The 26297-nt window shown below is 38.4% G+C and overlaps 1 protein-coding gene across 1 annotated transcript in view; it reads right to left on the bottom strand.

Moving 5' to 3' along the window:
- The window catches only part of DIAPH3 (diaphanous related formin 3), a 474633-nt gene that overhangs the window by 440967 nt on the left and 7369 nt on the right, over positions 1-26297 (bottom strand). The window contains exon 2 of the mRNA XM_090258348.1: positions 4897-4929. Coding sequence (XP_090114474.1) covers positions 4897-4929 — 33 coding nt within the window. The remainder of the gene's footprint in view (positions 1-4896; positions 4930-26297) is intronic.

The following is a 26297-nucleotide window of genomic DNA, read 5'->3' as shown; positions in this document are numbered from 1 at the left end:
AAAAAACTCCTTGAAGGACAAACTACCTGTTTTTCTAGCTATGGTTGTGAACCATGTGTGGTTCATGAAGTCAGTGGAGTGAAATGGATCACTTTATTTTACTTCTTGTGTTGTTTTTTTTAATGGAATGGAGAGAAGAATAGATAAGATGGGAAAAGAAAGGATCTGAGTTTATTATGCTTAGAAACGTTAAACACTGTTTCTTAAAAATTTTGTTTCAATTGAGAGAATTCGTATGCATGAATGTGTGTGGTGGGCTACAAAATAAAATGCGTTTCTTACTGTGGGTCCTGGTCAGAGCCTGAAAACTGCTGCTGGCACGCCAAAACAGGGCTTACTTACAATAGCAACGCTGAAGTCAGTGAGAGAAAAGAAGAGATTATCATGAGGAGCTGCATCAGTAGTTCTGACCAATGGTGGTGAGGGACAAGGGAGAAACAAAGCAAGGCAAACACAACCCCTCGACAGCAGAAACACGCAATGGACCCTGAGGTGGCGTACTCAGCACTGCGAGGTCCGCGTTCAAGTTTTCCCAGCTTACCTTTTCACACTTGTCTCCCCTCACGGTCCTCCTCCCAACCCTTTATCTCTACAAGGAAAGCTTCCTTTACAAGCCACCTATAACAACAGATGGTGGTAAACGCAATGATTTTTTTTTTTTCACCTTCATTTACCTTAGCACCTTGGACTGCGCTTTATATATTGTGAATGCTCAGGTATTTATAGAATAAACACTGTTCAGAGTATATTAACTCTGCCTAGGAACCTCAATGTTATAATACTCCTTCATTCTTTTAACCAAATAGTGTCCTGCGCAATTAAATTCTGATACTAATTCAAGGAATAACCTTAAAAGGTGAATTACTTTTGCAGGCCTTTAACAAAGCAACTCAGGCCCTGCCCAGGTGGCTAAGTTACTTAGAGCGTCATCCCAATACACCAAGGTTGGGGGTTTGATCCCTGGCCAGGGCACATATAAGAATCAACCAAAGAATGCATAAGTAAGTAGATCAACAAATTAATGTTTCTCTCTCTCTCTCTCCCCCTTCATCTTGCTCTCTAAAATCAATATATAAAAAAAGTTTTTAAGCAACTTAACGAAATAGGTATTTAATATTAATGCTTCCCAAGATGTTTATACTTAATGTTTCTAAAACCCTATTATTCAAATAGATGACCACAGCGGATGCCACTCTTAGACATTTTCTCTCAAGTTCTGCCCAGAAATGGCTATTCTCATTAAGAAGTTCTAAATTAAAAGCACATGTGGAACATGTATGTTGTGGGGGTGGCAACCTTTAATTAGAAAACATAATCCTAGCATACATCAAAATATCCATCAGTGGCAAATGCTTCCCTGACCTCTAACTCATCAAAAAGAATTTTAAGAATTTCAAAATATCCACCTATCCTGTCCTCCTCAGAGCTCTGCATTGATCTACAATACACATACACTGCAAGCCTCAACGCAAATGCATCACACCACCCCTCTCTCCATCCATCCATCGGGGGATATTTTCAAAAGGGGTTAAAAAGGGACAGAACTTAATGCAACACTTCAACCTACTTGGGCTTAGGCCAAAAACACCAAAACCCTTTGAGGAAGCAGAAAAGGAACAATCAGTCATTCTTTACAAATAAGCAAACATATAATTGATTTGCCAAGGTCACAGAGTTAAGAAGTGGTGAAATTCTGTTTTTCCACAAGCGTCTTTTGATTTCAAATCCAATACTCTTTCCACACTGATTAATCAACAGTGAGTAATAAAAACCTTGTTGGTCAGTGTCTCCTGTTCAAGATAGTCATGCTTATTCTCTAAGCTGCACACAAACAGGGCAACGCCTACACTAGACTATCTGTCCACCCTTTACTGGGCTCAAGCCTTGGCCACTCAAGAGCCAGGTTAAAGCCCAAGATCAGAAGACAACAGTGAGAGCTGGGGAGACAGCAGTTCAGTCAGGGGGTCAGCATGAAGACGGTCAACAAGCAATCTAGGAGAGAGAGTCACGTGCACATTTAAGATGAGGGTAGGAGCAAGTAACAGTCAGCAATCCAGACAGGTGGTCAGAAAGACTGATGGCAGGTCCTTGGTGAAGCTTCTCTACCCTGTGCAAAACAAGACTCCATCTCTGGGAAGCCTGACCAACACCAAAAAGGCACAGATCCAAGGAAACCACAGTACCATGCAGGCTATCAAATCAGTGAGTCCTTCTTTCATTTCTTCAACAAAGAACTTAGGAAAATGCTTAACATGTGCCAAATAACATGCCTGGAAATATTAATGATAACACACTGTCTCTGCCTTCTAAAAGCTTAAACGAATGAGAAATACAGATAATAAATGATGCACTGCTTTGATAAAAACATGCACAGGGCACTATGGTAACCACCCAGAAGTTCTGACACTACCAAGCCCAGTTACAAGGATTAGGGGAGAGGTGAGCAATGAAGGCAGGTTGGAGAAAGAAGATTAAGAAATTCTTCACTGAGGAGAAACCCATGCATTAATGTAAAATCAGAGCAAGGTGGCTTCTAGAGTAGCCTGTTGAAGCAACTCCATAACATGACTGTTTCTAGAGATTTGGGGTTGGCAATGTGCATGGACAGAGTCATATAACAAAGGTATAACAAAGGCAAAGGGCACAGTCTGAAAGATAACAGGGGAAAAAATATAGCCTGCCCATAAAATAGAAACAAACCTCAAAAATATCATCATATAGAATACTATTCATCAATAGAAAGGAAGTACTAATACATGCTTCAACATGAATGAACCTTGAAAACATTATGCGAAATAAAACAACTGTCACAAAAAACCATATGTCATGTGACTCCATTTATATGAAATGTCCAGAAGAGGGAAATCTACAGACAGAAAGTAAACTGGTGACTGCTTACGGCCAGGGAATTGAAGGTAATTGGGAAGTAACTGCTTAAAGGTATGAAGTATCTTTTGGGGTCATGAAAATGTTCTAAAACTGATTGTGGTGATGGTTTCACAACTCTGCGAATATACTAAAAATCACTGAAATGCACTTAAAATGGATGAAATATATAATATGTGAATTATAGCTCAATAAGGCTACTACAAACATACCACTGTATATTCTCATAAAAGTTAAAACATAAAAATTGCATATGGTTTTATTGTCAGCCTTAAGAAGCCATTTGAAAGCTAAGTCAGCAGTGGAAGTGTACGGGTTTGGAGCTATGTCCAAGATTTGAGCCACAGCTGTGCCACTTGCCAGCTGTGCATCCTTGAGAAAGCTCCCAACTTAACCTGTCAGCCTCAATGTACTCGGTGGTAAAATGAGGACAACAGGAACCTCACAGGGTGAGAAATGATGTAATCTGCAGAAGTGTTCCATATTGCTACGGTTTTCTAAATACTGGTATATGAGAAATAAATGTCATCCTGCAAAGCTTACACAAATATCCTTTTGTTAGATACTATACAGAGGAACAAAACATAACAATCGAATTCAGTTTTTTAAGTCTGCATGTCTGGATCTATGTCTCATTTACGTCCACGAGTCCACTTTAATCTAAGATGGTACTTTGCATTATCAAGGGCGCTAAACATTTTCTGAGTGCGTTCTGTGTTCAAGGCACTCTCACTCATTGATACAAGGCGAATTTTAATTCAAAACCTGGTCAGTAGAGTGTTATGCTTTGTCCTCTGTGTCATATTAACATATTTTTGGTGTTATTCTTTATTTGGGTCTTGCTCTTACTGTTACTCCTTTACCACTAACCAAGAATTATATTCAAAAGAGTTGTCAAAATAATTTACTTGAACATATAAGAATCTGTAAGGGTGGTATGAAGTGTTAATTACTTATAAGAATGTCTGTTATTTTCAACATGCATAACATATACTACAGCTGCCTGGTTCTCTTGTTTATAAGCAAAATTTTGAAAAGTACAAGGAGTGATCCCTTAAAAACTGGAATTTATTTCTAAAAAATTGTGTATTTATTCTTACATGTTTAAACTTCAGTCCCTTCAAAGTACTCTCCATTTGATGCAATACACCTACTAAGACATTATTTCCACTGCTCAAGACAGTTTTTGAACTCGATGATTTTTGATGCCTTTTAGTGCTTCTGCAGTTTTTTGTTTGTTTGTTTCACCTCTTCCACATCAGCATAATGTTTCCCTTTAAGGACTTTTTTAATCCAGGGAAACAAAAAAAAGTCACACGCAGGGTGAGATGCGGTGAATAGGGAGGGTGGGACATGGGGTTCATGCCGTTTTGGGATTAAAAACTGCTGAACACACAGCATGGTATGGGCAGGTGCACTGGTAAATCACCAATCATGAAATGGGCAAACATATTGAACTGGACTTCCAAAATAATTCACTGAAGGCTAACCCAGCCTCTCACACCACCACCAGCTGATACGCTGATACAGGTAGGTTCCCAGAACACTAAACTATCAGAGGATGTCTACACTATAAGGAGTCCACCCTTCAGAAAATAATTCCTTTTTTGGGGGCGGGGTCCCCCCTCATACATATATGGCATTTTAGTCTGGTCTATTTTAATTAGCAGCTACATATTTCTGAAAAGCTGACATGTCTTTAGCTTGTTTTTTCTTTTTTTTTTTTACCTCTTTTTTAAGTATGAAAGCTGATTTGAATGATTCAAGGTTGGCTAACAATTTGTAATTAAGCGAATTTTTCAAACTAACATATCCAATAGTCTCTTTTACTATTTAAAAGCAACAATTTAATGAATTTTACCTGTTCTGCCTCTTATTTTAGCACCATTTAGCAGTACATTTCCAAAACATGCAGTTTTTAGCAATTTCAAAGGTGTTAGCACAGCATGCCATCAACATCACATTGTTAGTTTAAATTCACAACAAAAGAAACATTGAGAATAACCTTACCACGTCATCTGTCAATGTCCTAATATTTAAATGCTGCAAATTAAAGAAACCAATCATATTAGTAATTTATAACAGTTTTTTAAATTTTTAGTTAATAGAGTACATTTAAAATTCTACAATGCTAGGTTGAATGTAATTAAATTCTTGACAGTCTAATAAACATGTATTATATATTGTTTTAATCACTTTCACGAAAAGATAGGCAAAAGTTGTCCTGAATGTGGTAGGTCCAAATGTTTCCTAAATTTCTTGTATTTGTAACCCAAACTAGGAACCTAATTGTGGTTCAATAGATATATTTTTCCAAGTAACAATATGAATTATCATTAAGTATATAAACTTAGAATACAATGAATATAGATTTAAATCTAATTTTCAGAAACCTGTTCATATTACAAAACAGTGAAACTTTAAATCTACCATTAGCATGCAGCATAGTAGATAATGAAGTACTTTGCTGGTTTAATTAACTTAATTCTAGAAACGAAGAGAATGCTAGAACAAGTATTTGCATCTTTAACATCAGTTTGATTTATCGCTAGTGGTGACAGTAGATATTTTCAATTTCATTGCTAGATTCTTTGACAACCCTTTTTCTGATTTCCTTGCTAGACAAACATAAGGCCACTTAAGAAGATGAATGATTTCGTTTCCTGCAAAGTGGAGTTCAAAAGAAAAAGTATTTAGGGGTGGTGAGAGGAAGAGAAATCTAAGTTTTATAAATTCCAGAGTCAAGAAAGATTTTCTATCCCAGTATCTGGAATCAATTTCCAATTCGCCTTCCTCTTATTCATTATGGCATTATATCTTTAACAGGGCAGAACAAGGATCAGTGCATTTCTTAAATAGGAATTCTTAAATAGGAAATCAGAGATATGTACTATTTTGTAAGTATAGAATGATGTGTTAGCAATGAGTTCACCTTTATGCACATGACTCTACCTCAGCGATGATCCAGATTTAAAAACTGTCACAGTGTAAATCACTATCCCAGATTCTCTTCGGTCTTTCACCAAGATGTTCCTTCATCTACTACAGAGAATACAGTAACTCTAGGGACTCAGAATGAACTTTGTATACACCCAAGAGGATACAGCTGAATAAGTGACCACACCGTTAGCCACACTACTACGTTCCAGACTGAACTGCCTGTTAAATTAGGAACAAAGAAGTAATAATATTGCATTAACAAAGGGTTAGTATTTAATTTTGGGCTGTAGAATATTCTCTTAATCAATATTATCTCCAGCCCTTGAAATTGATGTGTATGCAACACAGGTCCGTAAGAGTAGGTGTGGTCCTGGCTGGTGTGGCTCAATGGATTGAGCAGTGGCCTGCCAACCGAGAGGTGGCAGGTTCGATTCCCAGTCAGAGTACATGCCTCCCAGTTGGGGGTGAGCAAGAGGAAACCGATCCATGTATCTCTCACTCATAGATGTTTCTCTCCTCTCCCTCCCTTCCCCTCTCTCTAAAAGTAAATAAATAAAATCTCTAAAAAAATTTTTTAAAGGAGTGTGATCCTGGAGAGAACTATAAAATTTCTGAGGCACTTAGGACCCAAGCCCCATCTCAGAGATCATTACTAAAATTAAACCCAAATCTATACAGCTCTCAAGTTCACAGAAAAAAAGGAACAGTGGAAAGGCTGCGTGGGGGTCCATTCCTCTAACTGCCTGCTGTCTGTGTGCTTTCCTGCCAAGAGAGATTTCTAGCCCATTGCATTTGGCGAACTAAATCTCATTCTCCAACCAGAGGTATCACCCCACTCACAACTCTCATCACACCTGAAAGGGGTCATTCCAAAGTTCTCTAACAAGACGAATATAGCCAACTTTTGACAATAGCATTCTAGGTGGCCTAATGCTTAAGAAGTAAGCTCAAAGAAAAAGTATAAAGCTGAAATCCTATTTAGAACAGTATGCCACAACAAAGAGAACCATCTACTTACAAATGAAATATTCCCCAATCCCAATTTGAGTTGCCTGAGAAAAATGCCAAAAAAGTTATGTTAAAAAGAAAGATAATGAACCCAAAGAGAACCACACCAAGACACATAATAATTAAAATGCCAAAGGTTAAAGATAGAACCTTAAAAGCAGCAAGAAAAAAGCAGAGTTACTACCTACAAAGGGGTTCCCACCTACAAAGCAGTTCCCATAAGACTATCAGCTGATTACTCAAAAGAAACCTTGCGGGCAAGAAGGCGCTGGCAAGAAGTATTCAAAGTGATGAAAAGCAAGGACGTACAACCAATATTATTCTATCCAGCAAAGCTATCATTTAGAATGGAAGGTCAAATAAAGTGCTTCCCAGACAAGGTAAAGCTAAAGGAGTTCATCATCACCAAGCCATTATTATACAAAATGTTAAAGAGACTTATTTAAGAAAAAGAAGATCAAAACTATAAACATTAAAATGACAACTAACTCATAACTATCAACAATCAAATCTAAAAAACAAAAACAAACTAAGCAAACAACCAGAATAGGAACAGAATCATAGGTATGGGGATCATTTGCAGGGTTATCAGCTAGTAGGGGTAAGGGGGAAAAATAGGGAAATGGTGCAGGGATCAAGAAGCATAATGGGTAGGAACAAAATAGACAGGGGGATGTTAAGAATCGTATAGGAAAGAGTGAAGCCAAAGAACTTACATGCATGACCCATGGACATGAACTAAGGGGGGAAAGGATTGCTGGAGGGAGGGGGGGGTAGTGGGCAAAGGCGGGCAAAGGAAAACATTGGGATAACTGTAACAGCATAATCAATAAAAGATACTTTAAAAAAGAGAAAAAAAGAAAATGAAAATAACAATTTTAAGAGAAACAGGAGTAGAGCCCATGAAAGATTTATGAGCTGAAGACTGAATAGAAGATACAGAAAGTAAATTGCCAGACAGAAAAAGTAGGGGCGGTAGGTTACATGATGCAAAATCCAGATGTAAATACCCCAAAAGAACATTTTTACATATCTTCAAAGGTTTAACGTTGCACAGCCTTTTAGAGTTAGAAAAAGAGCAAAGAGTGACTTGTCTAGGAACAAGACACATAATGATTTTTTTTTAACATGGCTTTATATTGGGTTGGCCAAGAAGTCCATTTAGTTTTTTCCATAAAATAAGATACATTTTTCATTTTCACCAATAACTTTATTAACTTGGATATTTTGAGTATGTTGGCTATCTCTAGCATGATATAATGTTGATTGTTCTCAGTTAATGTCTCAGTTTGATCGCTATCAACCTCAACTCATCTACCTGATCATAGAGCATTGTCCAATGAGATATCTCCAGCACAGAACTTCACAAAGCAATTTTGATACATTCGATCAGTCACAGCACTTTCTCTATTCACTGCACAAATCTTGTTTGTTTTGCATTCCAGTTGTGTTTTTACCTTTTTGAAATAATAAAGCATAATAAAATGTTACTTATTTTTGTCCATCTTCAATATAAAAAGGGCTACACAAAAATTCATCAATTTTGATGTTCGTTTTTAAATGCACACTGATATGACAGCTGTCACAATACAATCTGACAATATTATTTGAATGAAGGTCAAGACAATTAAGCACTGTTAGAGCCATTGTACAAAAAAAACTAAATGAACTTTTGGCCAACCCCATATGTTTATAAACACATATGTTTATATGTTTAAATGGTCTGACTTTTAAAAGGATTCAATTTATTAAAATGCTTGACTTGTGTTTTTAAAACTATATAGGCACATACATAAGCCCCATTATAATCTACATTATTCTAATGATCTTTCTCTCACACACACACACAAACACACACAAAACATGTGATGAATTATAGTGCAAGGGTAGCTTATGTGGAAAAATAGGAAAAATAAGAACTCTGGGGAATGTTAAAGTGTTAACAGTCCAAGAGAAGAGCAAGAAGATCGAGTTAAGTTCATTATTCCTTCTATTTGGGAAAATGCTTACCTATGAATTCTCACCACCAACAGGAGAAGTCAGTAGGGTAGGAAATGACAGCAAATTCAAGGTTCCTATAATAGAATAGGAATCACTGACTAACAGAGTAAATGACTGAAAATCAAATCTAAAAATGTGGGTGTCTATAACAAAACACTAAATTCAGAATAAGTTTGACATCAAGATTTAGTTCCAGGAAATAAATAACATAGCTCTTTGTTTAGACACATTCAATCTAAAATAAACCACCAAAAAAAAAAAAAAAATTCTGAATAGATCTAAGCATGAGTAATTTCGCCTGAAATTTGAAATGTCCAAGCAGTCCATTTCAAACATGACTGAAAGAGAGACAAACACTAAATACTTAGTGAAAAAATGTAAAGGTTATATCAAATGACATTCTTTTGTGAAATGTTTGAATGTCAACATTAATTCTGGTTTATTAAATACAGTTTACATTATTTTGAGGTCCAGCCTGTTTAAATTATAGACTTTTAAACAGTAGAGGGATGGATGACTGACAAGATCCTCAGATAATTCTGTGGGGCTTTGGCCTTCTGTAGCTACAAAACTACAAGGATGATATTCTTAATTTTTTAAAAAAGAAAAACTATCATAAAAAAGCATTGCTTTTACACTGGTACTTCAGGTACTGTTTAAATGTCTGGTAAACCAAGACAGTTAGAAAATGAAGAAGTATTTCTGTTTTACAGCTACAAGCCATGTCCTTTCCTTCTGGTTGGGGGAAATAGGAACTGCGCACATCAGTCCAGTTCAGGAGTAGCATCTGCTGATACCCACGCAAGAAGGAGACGGAAACGTGAAACTGACTATTAAGTAGAAGCAAACAGAAATGCTTTAAAAATATAGTAACAATCCAACTTTTTAGGGTCATATTTGTCCTGCAAAAAGTTAAAAAAATATAGTTTTAGACATTAAAAGTCACACAAAAGTGACTCTGTGGCTTTTAGTTTTTTAATTGGTCTATGATCCTATAGGTGTTGTTACTGCTTTATAGGAGAGAATAAAACGAGAGATATCAAAATATGAACAGTTCTGAATACAGAATTACTGATAATTGGTTAGTGTGTGGTATTAAAGTACATTAGGGCTCTTTGCCTAGACCTAATTTTTAAAGCCAAACCTCACCCTTCTTCCGTGGTCCTTTGTTTCTCTATTTGCAAATTATATTTTCCCCCTAAAAAGTAAGGAGAACCACATATAGATATGTTTTCTGCTAATGACAGTTCTTAGGATGAATGGTCAAGAGGATCACTCTGGAATTGATACAGAAAGTTGTAAGAACGGAGTTGCTCAAAAGGCCATTAAGACGCAGCGAGCAGGAAAAAAGTTTACTGGGAGAATCAGCAAGCCGGGAGGGAGCCCTGCCGCGGGGTGGTCAGGACTCCGCCTTTCTAGGGGAGAAGGTGTTTCTTTTACAGGAGGAGAGCATGGGGGGGGGGGGGGGTTGTGAACCTTGTTAACAGTCTGGCCTTCTGGCAGCTGTGGGTGCGACGGGCTGATCAAAGTAGAACGAGGTTTTGTTTATTTTCAGTTTGAAGCACCCTGTTATCTCCCAGGCGGGGGACTTCCAGCCCTGAAACATCGTTATCTCCCAGGCAGTTGCAAGTGGAAGGGGGGGGGGGGAGGGAGGCATGGGTATCGCGGATGTCCGAAGTCTTTATAAGAAGAATTTTTTTCTTTTAAGGAACACAGGATCCAAAAGCAGGGGGCGGAAACACAGAACATAGATCTCTATATTCTCATTTAAGCAAAGCAAGAAAACCTTTATTGAAGATAGTATATGCTGTCAAAATAGATCTAGAGCTTTAAGAGCACAGTACTAAATGCTGTAAATACCAAGAGGTATGAAGAAATAGTCCCACTTCCCCCCATTTAGTTTACAGTAAGTAACAAAGACCAAATAAATTAACACAAAACAAGATTAAAAACCTGGGGTATTCATGCAATGAAAAAGCTTTTTAGCAAGTTTTACATTTTCTTTCATTGGTTAGCACATTTGAACTAGCAGGGAGCAAAGAATATGTCCACTGATGTCATCAAATGCAGGACAGCCACCACCAACTGTAAGGTCTCAGGCTTGGATCACTGTCATAAGAGCAAAATACATGGTAATATTTAAAAATAGGTGTGTTTTTTTTTAACTTCATTTTTAAGATCTTATTTTTATTTATTTTTTGAGAGAGGGGAAGGGAGGGAAAAAAGAGAGGGAGAGAAACATCGATGTGTGGTTGCCTCTCACATGCCCCCAACTGGGGACTTGCCCTGCAACCCAAGCGTGTGCCCTGACTGGGAATCGAACCAGTTACCTTTCAGTCCGCAGGCCGGCACTCAATCCACTGAGCCACACCAACCAGGGCTAAAAATAGTTTTAGCTGTTGCAATTCCATCAAATTTACATCTTTTAACTGAATCATTATAAGAAATTACAAACAAGAGCAAAACCTAAAAGATTAAGGCCTCGACTCAGACTCAATTTTCATAAACTAGAACCTCTAGACCAGCTGGTTAGTGGGCACAAAAAACACATCAAGATTATCTTCATAAAACTAAATTACAGGGCCTCAGCTTCCCAAGACTCTGCGTCAGTAGGTCTAAGGTGGGGCTTTGGACCTGCATGTTTAAAGGCCCCCATGGCAGGTCCAGGACTGAGAAACTGGCTGCACATAGCTCCCCGACACCAGCCATTAATATCTCCTCAGCCTGCACACACTTGAATTTCTCATCACATGGCTCACTTTAAAACTGGTGGCCCTGAAACGAGCTAAATGGAAGATACAGATAAGAGTACAAAAGGATTTCAAAGAAGTGATAGACAGGGAGCTGGTACAATTGAGACAGGTTTATGGCCATGAAGTGGCCAGCACCAATAAATACTGTTGAATTCTCTTAAAACTATCTCTGGTGTCAGGATGAATTACCAATTACATCATTTATTCAAATGCTTAGTCTATCTCTAAAGTACAATATTTCAATCTCATAAGCATATGCTTAGACCCTAAGTATCAAAGATTGTTCATTATGTCCAACCATGACATGACACTATTTGCTTGTCAAAATGAGTCAGTGACAGGTTACTTACTGACATAACAAAGTTATACCTTATTGGGGGCGGGGGGGGAGACCGAGGATCAGTCTTTTAATCATCATCTGTGGGTAATGATAATATGTTAAAGTGTTGCTCACCCTTGTGTTAAAGTCCAGATTATTCCCTTCAACCAATACACTTATGAATATGTATTTTGACCTGATAACATTTCTGGTCCACACAGCTGTGTTTATTTTAATGTGAATACCAATTATAAAGATGGTAGAAATGTAAAGTACATTACTATTAACTATGACACTAAACACACCTGCAGATTCCATCTGAGGGTCATCTCCCAGTCAACTACACCACACACACACACACACACACACAAGAAAATATTCTTCAAGGGCTCCAGATTTAACATCTCAGAAAGGCCCAAAAATAACTCTGAAGCTTTCCTAGCACTGAGGATAAGAGTTGAGCTGGCTCTTTGATTCCATAAAGAAAAGCTTTTAAGTTTAGTGGCTCTTCATGAAGTCAATTTTTTAAATCTTGGGTGGAGAAAAGTGAGAGAGGAATATTAAGTACAGCTGAGAATTAGGAAATGCTGCCAGCTTCTTTTAAATCTGTGCATTTATTCAAAGCCATAATCCTGCCTACCTCAGAAAGATAAACACTCACCCATTATCTATTATCCAAGGCTTCTCTACTCTCATCCACCCCAAAAGCTAGACCTCCCTACTCCACAATACCTTCTTTGGGAAAAGAGAGTCATCAAGAAAGATCAGCTTTCAGGAGGAGGCACCATTCAAGCATCAACAGAAGTGAGAAGATTCATTTCTAAGAGAACATAAGATTTTCGAAAGGCTGCAACATACAGTATTCCCTCACTTAGCACAGGTATTACGTTCTAGAACCGCCACCTGCCCCCCCCCGCGATAGGTGAAAATCCATGAAGTAGGAACCTTACATTTATTTTAAGGCTTTATAAACCCTTCCCACACAATTATAAACCGTTCCCAGTCCCTTATTAACCTTTTCCACACTTTTATAAATACTACTTATGTTCTTAAACATATTCTAGACACTCTTAAACCTATGTAACTTTAACAACATACGTATACAGCACCACAAAATCCCGCAATATAGCGAAAAATCTGTGATAAATAATTAAATATAATATTTTTTAAAATCCTGCGATACAGTGAGGCCGCGATAAGTGAACCACGATATAGAGAGGGACTACTGTAATTGCTAGAAGACAACCAACTCTCTAGAAAAACCAATTATCAAACTGTTACTTGAAGTTCTCACTTAGATTATTCATCACAGGGGCTGCTCACCTAACAAGGCATTTTTTATTCTAAAAAGAACCCTAGTGTTCTTTACTCCTTCAATGAACTCATTCAGTGTTGATGTAAAATTAAAGGGAAATCATAATGGCTAATCCTAGTAACACAGCTTTAATATTTATTTTAAGATGCTCTCTTCAGCTGTTCCAGTTCTTTTCACATATACTAAAGATCAAAAAGTCTTCTCCAATGGGCCCAGGAAAAAGCTGTTTAAATCTTTGAAAAGCTTTACAAGTAGGTTTAGTTCTAGACCTTTTTCATTATTTGGAGAAGACTGGAAAGTAGTTAAAGTATTAGCTACAGGAAGATTTTAAATGGTCCCTGAGCTTTGAGAATCACCTTGAGGCTTATCCAAATTACTAGATTATTTCTGACAGAGGCTCAGCCTCCTAGATGTCTTGTCCAAGACACAAATTTAGACTATCCCTGAGACTAATAGAGCACTACTCATCATTTCATATATATTTCAGAAGGATTTTATTTGTTTACATTCTTATCACCATAATGAATGTAAATTTGGTTAAGCCTTTTTAGAGAACAATTTGGTGAAACAAATCCTATGTTCACATTTTTTAACCTAATAAGTCTACTTCTAGAACTTATACTTAGAAAGTAAGAAATACAACCAAAGATTTATTTACAAATATGTATCACTACAGCATTATTTTAAGTAGCTAGAACTGTAATCAACCTAAAATTCCCCAGACTATAAAATAGATTAAATAAATTATAGCCCTGCCATATGGACTATAATGATATAAATGCTTAAATACAATGTTACATTTTTTTAAGTTATATTTTAAATGGCACATGCAATATAATTCCAACTTCATTACTATAACACATTTATGGAAAAATAAGACACACCATAATATACACATTTGTGAAAAAATAAGACAGAAACCATTGTTAATTTTATGTATCTGCATTGTGGGATTTGGAACAACTTATTTTTCCCCCACATATTTCTGTATTTTCCCAGTTGTCTAGAATGAGTAAATTTATTTTTATAATGAGAAAAGCTTTTTATGTTACTATGGATAATACTTTTCACACCAAGCAGAAAATATGAATTAGTTCCTTTTCAAAAATAAAAGTATGTATTAGTGAAAAAACTAAAAATGAAAATCTAAAAAATCTAATAAATGCTATGAACAGACTTTTTAATGGGCTGGGTTTTTTAATGCATATTTTCAGATGTCAGAATATATTAAGTACATTATTCATGTGCCTTCTAATTCACATATATAAATTAACCAATCTCAAAAGCTCCTTGGTTTTGTGAATTATTGACGTTGTCACCTGCTGGAGACTTAATTCCAAGAAAAATATACGAATCACTCCATCACAAGCACAAATCCTTCTGACACAAATTCAATTTCTGTGGCAACAACAATATATTGACTTGGCTTTATTTTTCTATTTTATGACACTTATTAATGGCAGAGATAAAAGAAATCTAACATTTTACTTTATTGTAAATGTAAATATCAGGTTATCTTGAGAAAGTTAAAGTAAATACCATTCGCGAAAACCCCTTCATGCATGAGGACATGATAACAAAATACAAAAAATAAAACATAAGACATGACTTTTCAATCAAGACCTAGTCTCATAATCCAATTATTTTTCTACTACACAATTTAATTAGGCTGCCAACATGCAGAGGACACTGCATTAAATATAAACAGAGCCCAGTCCTTACCCTTAGAAGCTTAAAACCAAAAGAGCAGCAAGACAAGTTAATAACCATAATATTGTACAAGACAGTGGGGTAAGCACCACAGCAGGGGCATTCAATGGTGACCAGAAAGAAAAGCAGAGCCTCTACCCACTAATTATATATGCTTAAATACATGCTAATTAGCTTGGAAACATCATAGCAATGACCTAAGCCTAAAGTCAAATTAATTTTCAGCCACGATTTAGGTAAGTTACAATACAGAATTTGTTCTTCTTACAGAATGAGATTCCTGAAACATTCATTCAACAGATATTTATTCAACATTACTACGTTCTTGACAAGGGAAATAAATAAATAAACAAAACCAAGACTCCCTTCCTAAAGGAACTTCCCTTCTCTTGGGGAAACAGACAGTAAACACATAAATAAGATCGAGACGCTGCTAGAAGGTGATGAGCACTCTGCTGAAAACGAAACGCGGTGGCCGGTAAGACGAGACCAGCCCGGAAGGAGGTTAGGAGGGTTTGCAGGTTGCAACTTTAACGTGGGGACTGGGGTCAGCATTGGCCTTAGTGAGAAAGCATGAGCAATGTGGAAAGCGGGCTAAGCTGGTAACTGGGGAGAAAGTGCTTCAGACAGAACAGCCACAGCAAAGGCCATGCGGCAACGGGCACTTCGGCTGTGTAGAAGGAACCAGGAAGCTGACGCAGCTAGAGCAAAGCAGAAAACCTTGGAAGGGAAGGCAGCAGCAGCAGGTCCGTCCAGGCCATTTGAGGACATGGGCTTTTATTCTTCTAAGATGGAATAGGTGCAAATATTTAAGTATAAAAACACATGATGAATAATCAACTTATACAGTAATAGTTGAATCTGCACATTAGACAAGATACACCACAGGGAAGGAAAGCAATAGGCCTGTTCTCAAATAATCCTTTCCCTTCGGGGCCCTTTAAGTGGCTGGCTTGGTTAAGCTGCCTGGAGTCCTTCACTAGAAAGTATTAGAACTACTCCCAAGATACTGTAAAGCTCACAAAGGCAATGGTTGGTCAAACTCAGTTAATTCTACTACATTAACAAAACTTTCTTTTTTTAATATGGACTTAGTGGAAGGGGGTGGAAGTGAAGCACATTTTATGAAAAGAGGTGAGAAAAACGTTTTAATTACAACATAATTCCCTCAGACCCCTCAGAGGTCTGAGGGTCACCCCTAAGGAGTCCTCCCACAGAGGTCTACACACAAATGGCAGAGGGACACACAGCCACAGAGACACTCTCAGACAACACCTCCTTTTTGCCCTTTCCCTTCTAATACTTCTGTAAGCAATTCTCAGAATATATCTACCTACCACGGTTTCCATTTCCGCACCACAGCCCCTCCCCTCTTAGTGCCTCTGCTCAGGCTATTTCTGTTACCCTACACATCCACCTACTTTTCAAAAGCTGCCCGATTCAGGAAGGTTCTCTAATTCTCCCTGACCTCAAGTGTGTCTCTCCTGTGATTCCTACACACTGGCTTGCATTTATTTACTGGGCAGAAGCAAACTGCCTAGGCTCCAGGATCAAACTCTCCTGGAAGGATATCCAGCTCTGGATACAGATCAGCTGTGTGACCTTGAGCACTTTAACCTTCTGAGCATAAGCTTCCTATCTGTACCAGGAGAATAGGAAGCATCTGCCCCCATAGGCTTGTTAGGAGCCTTACCTGAGAAGGTGAGGTGAAGCACACAGCATACTTCACCTAGTGGTGAAGTGGCTTTAATAAAGGGTCGTTCCCTCCTTCCCACTAACATTCCCACAAGCACCGCCTTCGGTTCAAATCATCCTCACTCTCCTCAAGGCGGCCCCCAACACTCTCCTCCTGCCAGAGCACTGTAATCATTCTCTAATCCACTTAAATCCACTTGTAATCGATGTAAATGTGTGCAGGTTCCTGCCCCACCCCCACTTGGGTCCCTGGAGGGCAGGGATTTTTGTCATGGTCACTTTGCCAGCAGCCCTATTTTGCTCTGGGTGTCAATTATACTGGATCATCCTCTTCACCTGCTGAAACCTCTCTCCTGTATTGTTATTTTTCTTTGGGGCTCAGATCTTAGGGCTGAGAACTCTAAGCAGTGGCAGTTTCCCATTGCCATTCCAGAGCTGCCACGTTGCCTGGGCCTCACAAGGCGGACCACTGAGGTGTGAGGTAAGCAGACTAAATATGTACTGCACATATAAATTTATAGTACGGTTGGATCAACCTTTGTTATCAAGAAATAAAAATCCCACTTCTGTGTGCCTATAGCTCTTTTGTTTACAATTCACACTGACCACTGTTTGTCTTAGAGTATGTGTTTCTTTTTTTTTTTTTTTTTTTGGTCTTTTTAATGTGTCAGGGACCTTGTTTTCCTCATCTTTGAACACCTAGACCTACCACAGTGCAGGGTGTACCTTTTAAGCCAATGGTTTTCAACCAGACTGCACAAAAGAATCATCTGAAAAGTTTTGTTTCCTTTTTCTAATACAGATGCCTGAGTAACAGCCCAACCCAAATGAATCAGAAAACCTGGACGTGGGCCTGCCAAAAGTACTTTATAAGTCCCCTCAGGTGAAGCTAATGTGCAACCAGGGTTAGAAACCACTAAATTGGGTAAACTATACAGGCATACCTTGTTCTATTGTTCTTTGCTTTATGACACTTCACAGATGTGTTTTCTACAAATCAAAGGCAAGGGTTTCCACAAGCAAAACTCGCTTTATTTCGGTGATCCAAACCTGCAATACCTCTGGCATGCCTGTATATGAACTCAGTCTTCTGGCACCAAGACTATCATCAAGGAATCTCCAAAGACCCACACCTGTAGATAGGGTACACCTGTTGCTTTACCTGTGTCGTGCCTATAATCACTTCTCTATGTCATAGGTGTGGGCCCAGAAGTCTTCAATGTCCTTTGTGAGCCAGCCCTGGCCACAGCTGATGTGAGCAGAGCTCAACACTTAAACCCAAGCCGAGTCAATCAAATCCTCACTTTCCAAGAAACCTGGCTTTGGGATTCAAAGAAGAGAATCAGGATCTGCTCTTGCGCGGGCCAAGGGCACAGATGTGCACGTGGAACTGTGAGGCTCTGGGCTTGGATGTATGAAGACTGAAGCGGTAGAAGCTGCACTGTGCAGAGATACAACAGTGGAGCAAGTGCCCAGTAAGAAGCAAAATGAGGCTGTATAGCCCCCGAAAAGAATGAGAAAAGCGGCCAGCTTTCAGTTCTTGGCTCCAGTCTCTCATGAGGACCAGCTACATTTACTGTGCTTGATCCTGGAAGATAACCCTGTCTATCTTTACAGCTGCCCTTTCCAAGCTTAAACTAGCTATTGAAAGGGATCTATTCCTTTAGGCCAAATAGGTCTTGACTGAGACAGAACCCATGATGCAAAACAGCTCCCTAGGTACACATATGATCTAGCCCGCTTCACCACCATTACTACCAACACTTAACTGAGCACTCACCATATTTACTAATACATCAAACAATTCTATAAGTTAGCCATCATCCCCAGCTTAAAGATCAGGGAATTGAGTGCCACAGAAATAATTTGCCAGAGTGATGAGTGGTCAGGCAGGGAATGGAACCTGAGTCACTGTGACTCCCAAACCCAGGCTCATTCCCCTTCTCAGCCCTCACCCCCACTGCTCCATGCCACAACTGCTCTAATCAAACCTAGGGAGGAAGACTCACAGTGGAAATGAAGCCGGTTCTGAGTTGTTTGGGAGGTGAAGGGTGGGGCACAGAAACTTGGAAATTAACTAAATTACTACTATGTTTTCTTGCATTATTTGATTACTACTTTTTATCACTGCTCTCTAAATTTATCACTGAAAATAGGTCAAAAGGATGACTGTATGTTGACAAAGTGCGCATCTGCAAAAGAGAGGAAAGCGGCACAACTCCAGCTCTTACATGCAGTCTCAGATCTATGCATAAAATGCCATTACATTTTACATTTCTTTTAGAAATATTAACCAAGCAGGATATAGTTATTGAGCACTTCAGCTAACTCAAACCACACACTAAACCTGGCATATAAAGACCTATAAAACACAGCACCCATCCTGAAGGAGTTTACCATCCAAAAGGTTCTAGCAGTAATAAATAATAGCCTGGGTCACTTATGTTTTCCCTTTTTGGTGACTCAAAATATAGTATAACAAAAGTAACTGTCTGCTAGTGCTACACATACTGAAATACACATAGCTTTCTCACCTGAATGTTTTCCTTTGCACTTGTCAGCCAAACTAATTTGGGAGATTTGGAGAGAGAAATCCTTGAAAAGGATCAGATACAGAACAAGCCAATAGAGTAGCAAACTTCCACTGTGTCATATGACTACATGGTGAAATTCCAACACGTAAATTTCTATGTCACAAGTTAGGTTCTGAACACACCAATTTCTGCAGTCAAGCTGCAAGATCAAACAACTGCAGCTTAAACTGCCCTTGACAATCTTCCAGCAACACCAAAGCAGACTTCAGCAATGACTCTCTAGCCATAACCCAAGTATATTGTTAAAGGACTTCTAAAAGTACATAGTTTCACGTTGATTACTGCACCACTCAAGCACACTAATAATACAAGTCAACAAGGGTTATGGGGAAGTAGGCAGCTGACAGCCACAGGCATGGGAAGGCATCCAACAACCCTAATAACCTAGTGTGAATACTGAGGACTGCAGATCTTGCAAGGATAGAAGACAATTCTCCTGTGCCTGTTTCTTTTTTTAATTGCTATATAAATGACATACAATGTTGTGTAAGTTTAAGGTGCACGATGTGTTGATTTCATTCATTTATATACTGCAATGATTACCTCTGTAGTTTAGCTAACACTCGACAATCAACACTTCTTGTTTGTGATAAGGTCTAGTCTTGTAGCAATTCTGAAGTATATAATACAGTATTATTGATTATAATCACTATGCTGTACATTAGATCCCCAGAATTTATTCATCTTCCAGATGCAAGTTGGACCCTTTAACAACATCTCCCCTAACCCCCCACCCCACCAGCCTCAAGTAACCACGATTCTGCTTTCTATTTCTACAAATTTGGCTTTTTGAGATTCCATATATAAGTAATATCCTACAATTTCTGTCTTTCTCTGTCTGCCTTATTTCACTAAGCATAATGTCCTGAAGATCCATCCATGTTGTCAAAAACAACAGGATTTCCTTCTTCCTTGTAGCTTCTTTCTGATGTGTGTGTGTGTGTGTGTGTATACACATCTTTATCCATTCATCTGTTGATAGGTATTCAGGTTTTTTCCATATTTTGGCTATTGTGAATAATGCTGCAATAAACATGGGAGTGCAGATAACTTTTTGATATCCAGTTTTCATTTCTTTTAGATATATACCCAAGAGTGGAGTTGCTAGGTCATGGTAGTTCTATTTTTAATTTTCAAAGAACCTCCTTACTGTTTTCCATAGTGACTGTGCCAATTTACAATCCCACCAACAGTGCACAAGGGTTCCCTTTACTCCACATCCTTGCCAGCACTTATCTCGTCACCTTGATGACAGTCATTCTAACAGTGCGATCCCATGCCTGTTTCTGTCACCGCTGATGTTGTTTTGCTCATAACCCTATCATTGAGGGTATCTTCAGGGGCTATGAAAGTGCATCATCTTTGCTGGAATAATAAGTGCGTGTTATCCACCAGGAGTAAATCATCACATCACTGGAAGGCAGTCTGATCTACAGGTGAAGGCTCTGAAGGCCCTTCAAATATAAAGGGAGGCCAAAGCCACATATGGCTATTTAAATTAATTCAAATGAAACTGAATCAAAAATTCAGCTTTTTGGTAGTAAAAGCCACATATGGCTAGTGACTGTCAACTTAAACACAGCAGAACAGAATATTTTCATCATCCCAGGAAGTTCTATTTTCCAGCATTGATCTAAGCAGTAGTAAGAGTTAAGTAAATGAATGTGCCCGTGCTGAAAAGGCGTATAGAGTGAAAGGAGAAGAAAACCACTGAGAGTACTTGGGAACACTAATTTGAAAGAGCAAGAAGAGGAATGAGCAAAGGTCAGAAGAAAAGAACACCTTATGGAAAAATTTCAGAAATGACAAGTCAGTGCTAATACCGTGAAGAAGTCAAGTAAGATGAAGTCTGAATATCAGCCAAAGGGGTGGTAATTTCAGTGGAATAACAAAAACAAAGGCGAAGTTGAGGAACCCTAGGAAAGTGGCTGAATTTCTCCTTTATTAGTGCACCTACCCCTTATAAATGTCATCAGGAGAGCAGCAACAGGCTAAGAGCTGTTCAGCACTTACGTGTTAACCCCAATTATAACACATTTAATCAGTCTATCTAACCTATTATACAGGTACTAACATTCCTATTTCACAGACGAAGAAAGAAATGCAAAAGTAGTTTTCCACAGTCACACAGCCATCAAATACAGAGCCAGGATTTAAACACTGGTTAACTCTAGGATCTGAATTCTTAAGTATTATACAACTTGGACTCCCCGGGAACACTTTACACTTTGTTGGTTCACATCTTTCTCCACACCAGACTGAATGTGAGCCTCTCAAAGTCAAGGATCAAACTGATCAGCCTTCGCTATGCTTGGTATAAAGAGCACTCAAATAACTATTGGGTTGGCCAAAAAGTCATTTAGTTTTTACTGGAAAGTAAAAGACATATTTTTTCATTTTCACCAATAACTTTATTGATTTGGATATTTTGAGTATGTTGGCTATCTACTGCGTGGTAGAATGTTGATTGCTCTCAATTAATGCCTCATTTGACTGCTGTCAACTTCAGCTGGTCTACCCAACCATGGAGCATCATCCAGCGAGAAATCTCCAGTGTGAAACTTCACAAACCACTTTTGACATGTTCCATCAGTCACAGCACCTCCTCCCTACACTGCACAAATCTTTTTTGGCATGTCAGTTGTGTTTTTACCTTTCTTAAAATAATAAAGCATAATATGCGGAAAATGTTGCATATTTTCTTCCATCCTCAATATTAAAATGGCTACACAAAAATTCACCAATTTTGATAAATATTTTTAATGAACACTGATACGACAGCTGTCAAAATACAATCGAACGAAACTGTTTCAAATAAAGTTAAAGACAACTAAGCGCTACTAGAACCATCTTACGGAAAAAAATATTTTTTTTGGCCTACCCAATACTTCAAAGAATCTGGCAACAAGGGAAGGAAGCAGAACATAGTATTCAGTGTGGGGAAGAGTCAAGGGAAAGTTGGAGAGGAAGGCTATTTGCTTCTGCTTCTGCTTTTTCTTTGACATTGGAAGACATTCGGGTATTGTCATAGGAAGGAACCTGTAAAGAGTGAAGCATTCCTAATGGGATGAGGTTGGGACAAGAACAGTAGTCAAGGGATTAACCTTGATCAAGAAAACAAGACATTTCTTCTGTGAATATTGGAGGAGAAAAGGCGAAGAGTTGCAGATGTAGATTACAATTGCTACACCAGGAAATTGAGCAAATTCAGGCAACATGGCCTTTATTTTCTCTCTGAATGTGTCAAAGTGAGTGCTAAGAGTCAGGGGTAACCATCTCTGAGATCTTTTAAGTGAATGCTGTGGTATGTTCCTGTGTGGATACAACACAAGTGCTTTACACATACACGGAGAATATCAGTAAAGGATACCATGTAAAATAATAGAAGTCATCATTGCCTCTGTACTGGTAAAGCCTGAACTGGTGGTCTGGGATGTAAGGGAAGCTGACTGAATTTCACTCTGAACTCTGAACAGTTCTGGGCTTTTTAAGAGGTGCATACATTACTTTTTCAATTAAAAAACCTATTTACAACAAAAAGAAATCAGGCCCCTAGAGAAAGTAAAGAGAGCGATGATGGTTAAGCCTAAATGCTGAAAGAAACGGAAAAGGGGGGAACCAAAAAACTAGTTCAAAGCCAGGGCTCTGGAGCCAGAACAACTGCCTGTATAGGCATCATTCCCTATTCCTCGCTAGGGCACCTCGGGAAAGTTCCCAAACCGCCTCCCCACCAGCCTCCCCAGGCCCCACCTCCGTTCCATCAGGTGCAACACAGTGTGGTGAGAGTACCTGCTTTAAAACATTGTGTTAGGAGTAAGTGACTAAAACAGTGCCTAGCCCACTATGAGAGCTGGATAGATGTGGCTATTGTAATGATGATTAATATCCAGCAGTTTTGAGGACCGAGCTAGTCAGCAGGCCCTGGATATGCAATGTCTAAGGGCATCGGTTCACACAGCTGGGAGGGTTCCCGCCAGGATGTCCCAGCCTGGTTCAGCCACAGAGGAGCCTGTCGGGTGGCTCCAGGCTTGGAGATCTAAGGCAAAAAGACAAGAAGGCCAGAGGTTCTGTTATTTATTTATATTCTACCTTATGCCAGCTTGAAGAGGCGAGGAATAGGAAGGCATCCTAGGTCAAATGAGTTCCTGGGTTACTTTTGGGTTTAGTGCAGAGCAAATGTTGTCAGCAGGAGGCTAACAGAGAAAGGAACAGGCAAGGTCAGGGGCTGGAGGTCCATGATCAGGACCAAACCCTTGTTGTGTTCCCTTTTCAAACTCAAGTCCAGTCCCTGGACACAAGCACTACAGGTGTCCAGCAGTGAGGGAGGGATGAGGAGAGAGGGAGGGAGACGAGAAGCAGGAGAAGAAAAAGTCAAAATTCTGTCAATAACTGAGATCCTGTCACATCTTCAAGATGACCAGCTCTAGAAAATTCAATAATAGAGAGATGGGATCTCCCCTACTTTGATGTCCACAGAACATTTTTTTAAAAAGATTAAAAATAGCTGTCACACTGCTAGGCACTGTGCCCAAGCTATTGTAACATGTGTTACCTCTACTAATCCTCACAATCTCTAAGTGTTGATACCGTGATTGATTTTCTATTCCATTTGACAAGTAGGAAAACTGAGGCACAGAAATTAATTAATTTGCCCAAGGACACACAGCCATATTTGAATCCAGCACAAGACTGGTGGTTAGGGGTGGCGATCTAAAGCCACATTGCCAGGTCCCTAGAGGTGCTTGAGTTGGCAGGCTCAGTTTTCCAATGACCCAGATATATTTCATGCCTTCACCCACCACCACTGAAATCTTTTATAAAAAGAAATAGATGTTTAAGAATATCAATAACATTTAAATTTTAAATTAATCATGAACAGATTAATGAACCAGGTGATGTAATGTTATAAGAGTAATTTTACATAGATTTTCAATTAGCCAAGCACTCACATTCCTACTCTATCTAAGCTTAAGCCTATACAAGACACCACAGAGAAAGTGACTTCCCAAAGCTTACAACCACATGTATAAAGCAACAGAAAGCAAGTTCAAGATAGCATATTAATAAGAACAAAGAGAGGCTAAGTTATAGCACAGTTTTAATTGGAGACCATCGCCGTCTATAAAGAAATGAAACTGTCACATTGAATTTCTGATTGCAGACTATGTGTATTGTATTTTTCATGTTCATTTCTCAGGTGATCAAATTTTCCATTAGACACGAATTGTAACTGCCACTATGAATTGCATTCTACTTAAGGTTTTGGTAAACAGAAACAGTTTAATACTATAGTACAGTCCATAATTAGTGTCACGAATTTGCAAATCCTAGTTAAAAACTGAATGTTAGTTTCATTTAATGATGTCCAAATAAACAGCCCACCTTGACAAAATGTAGCAATTAAAGATAAAATAAACTGCCCACATCCTGAGAAGATAGTTCACAATAAAATTAGCCAAATAAATGCAATATTATGTATCTTACTAAGAGTTTCAAGAAATTCTTCTATACCATAACTTAAAAAGGATTATGCACTTTTTTTTTTAACTTTTCCAATGACCTAGGATTAGCAATAATTCCCTTGAAAAGAGCTAAACAGGTAATTAGCCATCTTAACCCATGAAGGTCTGACTTGGATCACAGCTACCTGAATGTACCCAAGTCCCTCAACAAAAACAATGCCCTTAGAATATATCTGATACCAGAAAGGAAGGGAGGACTATGATTTAATGCATTTAAGATGGGCTATGATGTGCAAAGACAGAGAGATAGGAAGATATTTAATATTCATTCCATTCACAGATCTATTTTGAGGAAAAAGAGATGGATATAATTGGAACAAATGAAAATTTTTTTTAAAAAAGCCCTTACCTCAAGGAAATGAAAAGCAAAGATTACAACTAGATATAGATAGGAAGGGAGAAAAAAAGGACATTCCAATAGGATTTAGGAATTTTAATTTCTGAAGCTTTATTGGTGAGTACTTTTGTATAATAAAAAATTTTTTAAATATTGTATTTATTTATTTTTAGAGAGTGGAAGAGAGCAAGAAAGGGCACTCCCAACTGGAGATCAGGCCCGCAACTGGGAATTGAACCAGTGACCCTTCAGTTCCCAGGCCAGCATTCAATCTGTTGAGCTACACCAGCCAGGGCAAAATGTATTTCTTGAAAATTGTAAGAAAAATGTTTGCCCTTAGAAAACTATTTAGAAATAAACTACTTTAAAGCACTTGATACATCCTTAATATTTACTAATCACTTTTAATCCATCAGTAGACAAAGAACTGGAGGTGCAAAATCTTTGCCTTATTCAAATACTCTTCCAACTTCTTCCTTTAAGTCATCTCTGGTTCCTCAAACTGAGGTCTGCATAGCCCTTCCACAGACTGTCCAATTATATGACTTTTTAAGTTGTGCATTTTTCTAAGATTATCTTAAACATGAGAAATAAAGTAAGCATATTCTGAATGACCACTCTACAACCATGTTCCGGCACACACTTTTGGGGGCCATGTTTGCACTGGGTACATACCGATACTGCAACAGACAAAGGCCAAACAATATCAACATGATGCCAAGTAGGTTTTTATAAGCCTTCTCCACCTAGGGAGTATTCAGTTCCAAATGGCTATTCATAATTCCAAAATGACACTATTCAAGAAACCCTATTCCTAGAGCTATGGACACTAAAATTAAGAGAAGAAAAAATGAATATAAATACTTGTAAGTCTTGACTCTGATTCCTGTTCTTTTTCAACAATTTTGTATAATTTACTTAAAAAAAAAATTACATATGGCTATTCTCTTTTTATCATAAATAGGTTTATAAGAGTTCACACTACTTCACCCAAGCCTCAAGTCAAGACCTTGTGAAAAAGACAGGTGATGCTCGATGACAGGCCTCTACCAACAGTATGAGGCTGAGTGTCTGGGTTAATGGCTCTGTACTTATATTCCTCAGCCTCTGGGATTCAATATCCACCCCAAAGTCAAGAAACAAAAGGGAAAACAGCAAACCATATGCATATCTTTCCAATATTAAATCCAATAATGACTTCGTGTCAGCTAAAAAAC

This window comes from Furipterus horrens, unplaced genomic scaffold, assembly GCF_987537825.1.
Source record: "Furipterus horrens unplaced genomic scaffold, mFurHor1.1.pri manual_scaffold_12, whole genome shotgun sequence".
Lineage (NCBI taxonomy): Eukaryota > Metazoa > Chordata > Mammalia > Chiroptera > Furipteridae > Furipterus > Furipterus horrens.
The sequence above is the reverse complement of the archived record's forward strand: the minus strand, read 5'-3'. Positions and strand labels throughout refer to the sequence as shown.